This window comes from Oryza sativa, chromosome 8 (genome assembly GCF_034140825.1).
Source record: "Oryza sativa Japonica Group chromosome 8, ASM3414082v1".
Classification (NCBI taxonomy): Eukaryota; Viridiplantae; Streptophyta; class Magnoliopsida; order Poales; family Poaceae; genus Oryza; species Oryza sativa.
In genome coordinates, this window is record NC_089042.1 from 19,682,078 (window position 1) to 19,690,293 (window position 8,216).

The 8,216-nt window shown below is 45.8% G+C and overlaps 1 protein-coding gene across 1 annotated transcript; it reads left to right on the forward strand.

The window, feature by feature from the left end:
- Window positions 1-1,744: 1,744 nt before the first annotated feature.
- LOC4345541 (ethylene-responsive transcription factor RAP2-4) lies at window positions 1,745-3,431 on the forward strand. The gene has a single exon (XM_015795424.3). The coding sequence runs from the start codon at window positions 2,242-2,244 to the stop codon at window positions 3,082-3,084; it is 843 nt and encodes a 280-aa protein (XP_015650910.1). The 5' UTR covers window positions 1,745-2,241; the 3' UTR covers window positions 3,085-3,431.
- Window positions 3,432-8,216: the final 4,785 nt, after the last annotated feature.

The following is an 8,216-nucleotide window of genomic DNA, read 5'->3' on the forward strand; positions in this document are numbered from 1 at the left end:
ACTTTGCCTTTTAGGCCACGTTTAGAAAATGGGTTTGTAATATGTTTTCTCACCTCTCAAAGAGTAAGTTTCAATATTAGTCATTGATTCTTCACACCCCATTTTATCCTATATATCAATCCATTTATTTTCATTTCCCAATCTCATCTCTCCTAAGTCATTTTTCAAACACACCCTTAATGAAAAAACAATGAATTAGTTTATACTAGTTGAGAAAGGGAGCATTATCATAATATAGCGCCCTTCTATATATAAGAGCAAGTTTAATAGTATAGCCAATTACTAACTCCAATTCATCTATAGCCAATCTAATAGCTCATTCATACAATAGTTATATACTACATTATTAATATTTGATCCTACCTGTCATACATACATTTTGTCTTGGAGTTTGTGCTACAGCTGGCTACAAATCTGTAGCCCGCTGCTTCTCTCTATCCTCATTTATCTTCTTAAAATATGTTTGCAGCTGGCTTGTAGCCTGCTATTGTACCTGCTCTAAACCTTGAGAATTTACCAAAGTTTTCCGCTTGCCACCAATATAGTCATCGTCCTCTTTTCTTTTAAAGTTAAAGTTAGAAAAATGGCATGTAAAATTAAATTGCTAACATATACTCCATGTTGACTTTTTAGCACTATTTGACTGTTCGTTTTATTCAAAAACTTTTGTGAAATATGTAAAACTATATGTATACATATAAGTATATTTAACAATGAATCAAATGATAGAAAAATAATTAATAATTATTTAATTTTTTTAATAAAACGAACGGTCAAACATATTTAAAAAAAAGTCAAAGGCGTTAAATATTTAGAAACAGATAGAGTATAATTAACGGGTAAAATAAAACTATATTGTTAGTTGTTACACAGTTACAGTATATATATTTTTGTGAAACAAACTAGACTAACATATCTAATCACCACAAACGATATATCTTTAAAAAAAATAATTAACCGTAAATGTACATGTAAACTTAAGTCAGATAGAGATAGCACGAGAAACCAAATCAAGTTAATTGTTAGTCCTACAATGACGACGTTGTTTTCGAGCGCTGATGCATCAACAAGATACGACTATGACTATGAGCAGTCCGGAAAATCTAAGCTACTTTATTCTAAAGTCCATCCAGTTGCCACAGGATTTTCAGTTTTTTTTTAATTCTCCGTCGACGATATAAACATAAACGTACCCGAATATTCCACGAGGAAGCAAGAGAGAAAAACGAAAAACATCGTTGTCTTCTCAAAACCTCAGCTCGATCGATCACGAGAGTGTACAAGTTACAGATCCGGCCGTCGAAAAAAAAAATCGACGGCTCACGTCGCTTCATCTCACCCTCACCGCCGTGGTACAAACACGCCATCGCAATAGTACTTTGAGTAGGTACACCACCCCGAACAGCGAACACCCGATCCCACCGCCAAACGTGCGCGCGCCACGTGCCCCCCTTGTTAACTGACACCACCCGGTCGCCCTCCCGCCACGTGTCCATCTCGAGACCACCACGTGTCGCCACGCTAGTGGCCTAACGTCCCTCTACCGTTCCAGCCGTGTGGGGCCATGGGCCCACAGTGCAGTGGCCCGGGAGGAAGCTTCGCGCGCACGGGCCGCTCCCCGACGGAAGAGGCAATTAGTGAGGTGATTGCTGATTAGCGACGCTAATCGAGATAAGATTAGGAAAAGAGGCGTCTCGTCGCGTCGGCTATAAAAGAGCTCCCATGGTGTCCCCCTCCATTCCCCAAACCCAAACGACGGAGACCCACTACTCCGAGCCATCAAGAACACACACACATCCAGAAAGCCTAATCCAATCCAAAAGCCCTAATCACCCAGACTCCATCTCTGTGAGGTTTGAGAGAGGTAGGTGAGCCGTAGATCTGAGCGAGTTCTTGGGTCTTCCAGCAGGTAGATCACTTCATCTGAGGATCAATCTTTTTTTTTTTCCTTTGTTTTTGAGCTTCTGTTGGTGTACAGGACAGAGAGTTCCAGAGCCTTTTAGTTTCTGGTGTTCTGATCTGTTCTTGGTGTAAGATTATTGGTCTGATTTGGTAGCCAAGAGGGTTAATTTTTTCCACACCTCCTTGTGCTAGTTAGCTTAGCTTATACCCCCCTTGTAAAGTGATTAGTAGATCTAGAACTTCTCTTTTCGTCTGCCAGTTCTTGGATTTTGGAAAGAACAGGTGGTTTGTTATTCAGATTTTTAGGTTAGAAAAAATCCACAAAAAAAAAGATATTCGATGGCAGCTGCTATAGAAGGAAATCTGATGCGGGCGCTGGGAGAGGCTCCGTCGCCGCAGATGCAGAAGATCGCGCCGCCGCCGTTTCATCCCGGCTTGCCGCCGGCGCCGGCGAACTTCTCCTCGGCCGGAGTCCACGGGTTCCACTACATGGGCCCGGCCCAGCTCAGCCCGGCCCAGATCCAGCGCGTCCAGGCCCAACTCCACATGCAGCGGCAGGCCCAGTCGGGGCTCGGCCCGCGGGCCCAGCCCATGAAGCCCGCTTCGGCGGCTGCTCCGGCGGCGGCGGCGGCGCGGGCGCAGAAGCTGTACCGCGGCGTGCGGCAGCGGCACTGGGGCAAGTGGGTGGCGGAGATCCGGCTGCCGCGCAACCGCACCAGGCTCTGGCTCGGCACCTTCGACACCGCCGAGGAGGCGGCGCTCACCTACGACCAGGCCGCGTACCGCCTCCGCGGCGACGCGGCGCGGCTCAACTTCCCGGACAACGCCGCGTCGCGGGGCCCGCTCGACGCCGCCGTGGACGCCAAGCTCCAGGCCATCTGCGACACCATCGCCGCGTCCAAGAACGCCTCATCCAGGTCCAGGGGCGGCGCCGGCAGGGCCATGCCCATCAACGCGCCCCTGGTCGCCGCGGCGTCGTCGTCCTCCGGCTCCGACCACTCCGGCGGCGGCGACGACGGCGGCTCGGAGACGTCGTCGTCGTCTGCGGCGGCGTCGCCGCTGGCGGAGATGGAGCAGCTGGACTTCAGCGAGGTGCCGTGGGACGAGGCGGAGGGGTTCGCGCTCACCAAGTACCCGTCGTACGAGATCGACTGGGACTCGCTGCTCAACAACAATAACTAGCTCTTCTCTTCCATAGCCCGCCATTGCCGGCCGGCGCAGATGAGGTTTTAGGCATTCTGCGCGGCGGCGAGGCGATGGATTATATGTTCGTTCTTGTGTAGATCCTTTTCTTTTTGTGTTGGTTTTTTAGGTTCCGGAGGCTGCTCGCCGGCGTCGTTTTTGTGTCCGGCGTCTCCGATGTCTAGTAAGCAGTGACTCGTTAGTGTAGTAGTTGTACAACTCTACAAATGTACAAATACTTGTGCATGTAGGTTGTTGTAATCAATTGTTGGTAACTACCTGTAATAGAACTACTGTGAATTAACTGTATTAATGTGCAAATCTTCATCGATCTTTCAGTTGTAAAACTTTGACTTCTTAATTTCTTATTATGCAACTGCTTCCGAAGAATGAAATCCAACCAACATAACGGACTTTCCAACCAACATAACAGACTTTTTTTCGTTTCACAATGGGATTTCTGTTCAACTATATCCTTAAGCAGTTGATCACTGATGCACCGTCTGTTTGGACAGGAGTGAACTGTATTCCCTTCTGATTTGTGAATAGGAAGCTCCTCTCCTACTAGTAGTTTCATAAACCAACGGTGTTTCTTTTCCTTCTACTCTATACTTCCCAGTTCCCACGCAATAAGGATTATCGTACAGCATATGCTGTTACTAATTGATTAGCTGCTTCTTCTGTAACCCTTGCGAGTTGGCAGTTCATATTCCAACTTCCAACCGACACCCAAATGAATCCTGTTGGTCATTCTGCAGTTACTGTGCTCAAGGCGATCTGCTTGCTATCTGTAGTCTTTCGGCAAGCGAAGAACTCCACGGAATATTGTCCTGATGTGATGAATTTCCAAGATGCTGAATCCAGTATCCACGGATTGAGCTTGCTTCTTGCTAACGCCTTCTTGTTTGAATGTATCCAGTACCAACTGCACCTGATCCTGATCCTTCTTGTTCTTGACCACTCTGGTCTTCATTTTTTAAGAGAATGGAAATGCTTGTGGTCTTCCTTCTACCAGTAGATGTTATTTAGTATAACAAGTAAAAGGCACGCTTTGAACCATAGAACATTCGTATGAATAAGATACACCTGTCACATCAAGTGCAAATTTTTTCTCTGTTCCATGAAACCAAACGAAAAACAATCTCCGTCATCATATCTGAGCATTCCCCCAAATTGAACGGTTTTCCATATGAGAATAATTTCCCCTACATTTTTCAAGACAAATGCTTGTCAAAACGAGATAAACATTCAAGGTTGATAGGTCCTAGAAATGGCGTGGATTCGAGGACTTCTTTGCCGTCGTTGGATCCTGTAAATGGGTGATATGTTGAGGTTCTGAAAACGATATGGGCCTGAAACCTGAAAGGCTGAAAGCCCTTGAAAAAGCATGTGGAAGGAATAAGTTCATCTCAGGTCTCTTAAATTGTTAATGAATCCGCAATTTTCGTCTTTCAACCGAAAACCAGATACAACGAGTCCCTCAACTGTCAAAACAGGTGCAAAATAAGTCCCTCAACTGTCAAAACAGGTGCAAAATAAGTCCAGGTGCAAAATAAGTCCCAAGGTGGTTTAGACGGTGGTTTCAACTGACGTGACACCTACATGACTAATTTGACTCGATCTTCATCTGACGTGGTATTGACGTGCACATGTAGCAAAATATATCAATTTTAAAAATAAAACAAATATGTGGGCCCACCGTCAAATAAAAAATAGTGGAACCCATTTCCTCCGACTCTGTCTCCTATCCTCTCTCTCCCATGGGATCAGGCGGAGCAACAGCGCGTGAAGCCGGAGCGGGGCGACGGAGAGCGGAGCGGCGGCGCCTGAAGCTGGAGGGGCGAAGTGGGGCGGGGCTATGTCAATCTGCCGCCTAGTGGTGGGCATTCGGTCAGACCAAAAAATTCGGTCTCGATCTTCGGTTTTTCGAGTAGTTTGGTCTTCGGAAACTCAGGACTGAATTTCATCCAAAAAAACTCAGGACTGGTAAATTCGGTCTTGGTCTCGGTCTGACCGAATTTTTAGGAGACTTTGGAACAAAAAAAATTTCGCTGGCTTGCTGCCTCCCCAATGGAGACGGATGCAGGATGCGGCCGGCGGGATGGAGGCGCCGAAGCGGAGGCGGGCTGGCTGGATAGGGGAAGACCGAGGCGACGCCGACACTTGAGGTGGAGCCGCGGAGGGAGGAGGCGGCGCCGGCGCTGGAGGCGATGCCGCGGAGGGAGGAGGTGACGCCGGCGCCGGAGGCGGAGGCAGAGGCGGAGGCGTGACGCTTCGGTTCGGTTCTTCGCTTCGGTCTTATTTTGCCCACCCCTACCGCCGCCAGCACCTATTTCCCCAATGGAGGTACGCGTCCTCCTTCTGCTCGAAGTTGTCACCATCATCGTCGTCTTCGGCGGCCGCGACGACGAGGAAGCAAGTGGGGAAGCGGGAGCTCACTCGCTGCCGCCCAAGATGAGGACACTGTCAAGGTCGAAGGGCGGCGCAGAGGACAACGGAGATGGGGGTGGGGGCTGTGACCTCCTTGACCCGTCGTTGTCGTCTTCGGCAGCGGGAAAGCAGGTGGGGAAGCGGGAGCTCGCCTGTCGCGGCTTATGGCGAGGACGCTGTCGAGGTCGAAGGGCGGCGTAGAGGATGGCGGAGACTAGGGTGGGGGTCGTGATGGTGAGGTGCGTGTCCTCCTCCTCCTCGAACTCGTGGGCATCATCATCATCGTCTTAAGTGGCAGCGGGGAGGCAGGTGGAGAAGCGGGAGCTTGCCCAACGCCGCCTCTCTGCTCTCCTGCTGTTGACAGAAAACACGAGGCCTGGGAGATCTGCTTAACTCCAGTGCAAGTCCAAAGCTCGCCTTCGGATGTATGAGCGTACCAGTTGATTTGATCCTGTAATCAAAAAGAAATAGAGACAAAGAATTCGTGGTTAAATCTATAAATGATAGCCGATCGGCCAGCCGCCGATGACATATCATTTATCTTTGAGCCGATGTTATATATGAATCGATCGACGGTTATAGATAGACCATAAGGAACTAAATCTATTCGATCGGCTGTAGATATTAACGATATATAATTCTTATATCAATATATACTTAAATCAAGTGATTGGGATAGATCGTTCACCATGCCGAGACAGTATAAATCACTTAGATCAAAATATATATTAATAACAGGATTATATATGTTTATAGCATAGCCGATCAGATAGATCTAGCATGTATCGGCTAATACTCCAATACTACTCTATATCAAGATATCAAAACAGGTATAATATATCAAACAAAAGCTTAATATACTTAAATGCAATAAGATCTTGACATAAAGGGCGGATTTAACAAGTCACTAAAGCATATAGAACGGATATGGTTAAATCAGATAAGATCAGCTGAAACTCCGATACTACCCTAATCGGCAACCAGAAGACAGGTTAGAGATTGATATTCTAAGCACGACTTAATAGATCAAACTCAACTGATGCAGCATTAAGTATGAAAAGAAGAGCAATATCTAGACAATCAAGCCGCTGGAAGTTTCATAGAGTGGTAGATATCTTATATAATCTAAATCAACATCAAAATCTAACCTAATCGGCTGCTCTCTACTAACAGATGTTAGCCGATTATGGGTTAGGTAGCAATATTGCTAGAGATTATGTACAATATATGATAACTCGACGAATTACATACACAAGATTAGAGTATCATAAAGAAGGAAGCACTAATCCCGAGAACACAAGCCGTCATAACAAGTTTTACCTCTTGTTGAAGATCAAAACCGATGCAGCTCAACCCGAAAGCAAGAACTCGTCGAAATAAAACTAAAGCAAAAAGGTGGCGATGCGCCGAAATTGTATTGAACGTGTGTGTTCTAAAATTACATAGGGCTCGGGGTCTATTTATACCCGAGAGTTACAAGATATATCCATACTGGACACGACTATTATCTCTAACAAACTCTAAGATACCATAAGTCTTTACGACAGACTTTTGTCCTAAGCATATCTCTAAGGAAATTACATAAAACATCCTAATTAATAGATACAATTGCCTTCTTAGGACTCTATCCACGTGCGGCAATCATGTTGAAGCATATCAACTCAACCCGATGTTGTGCACCAAGTCGTATTATCGGAATCGGCTGTATAGCCTAACCCAGCCTGATTCATATTTAGCCGATTCTAGTCGTAGCCGATCTGGACTCCAGCCGATTCTTACTCTGTTCCTGCAACAATCCTACATGGGCCCGGACCATTTTTTTTATTTTTTTTCGTGTGTAACTGGCATGTGGGCTCCACGGGATTTACTACCTTTGGGGATCGAATTGCCATGTAAGTGCCGTGTCAATGTGACGTGGGACGAAGACCTAGTCAAATGGTACATGTAAAGCACCACGTCAGCTAAAATCGGGATCAATTCTGCCTAGGGACCTTGTTTGCATGTTTTTTAAGTTGGGGATGCGTTGTATCCAGTTTTCCGGACTGAAGATGAAAATCAGATGGGAGATAAATTGAGAGACCGATGACAAACGCTATCGTCTCATACAAACAAGCAAACGCAACGTTCTCGAGAGTCATGTTTCAATAACAAGATGTAAATGAAACATGCGAAAATTGCCGTGTTGGCAATTTTAATTCTCCGTTGTGCTGAAACAAAATAGTCCTAATTAAAATGAAGGGACTATATATACACATTTGTCGATAAGTTTTTTTTTATTGAATCATACGAATTTAAATACACTATAATTATACATCATAGTTATAGTATAGAATTACAAAACTAATAGGAATAAGTTCATTCTAGATCCCTTAACTTGACAGCGAGTTCGATTTTCATCCTCGAACCGAAATACCAGATACAACTGGTCACTTAACTATCAAAACCAGTGCAATGTAGATCCATAGCAGTACAGCTGGGTGGTTTTTATCCGACGTGATAATTTGGCCTAAGTCAACAACGCCAAGTTAGCGTGAGCCCCACCTGTCATGACCTCTTCACCTATCTCTCTCCCGGAGATAGCGGATTGGGAGGGGAATAGCTAGGATACACAAACTTTTGACGCTACAGTTAATCGGCCGCTAATAGCTGCATTTATCCGGAGATAGCCGCTAAAATAGTCGAAGTTAGCTGTACTTAGTGGT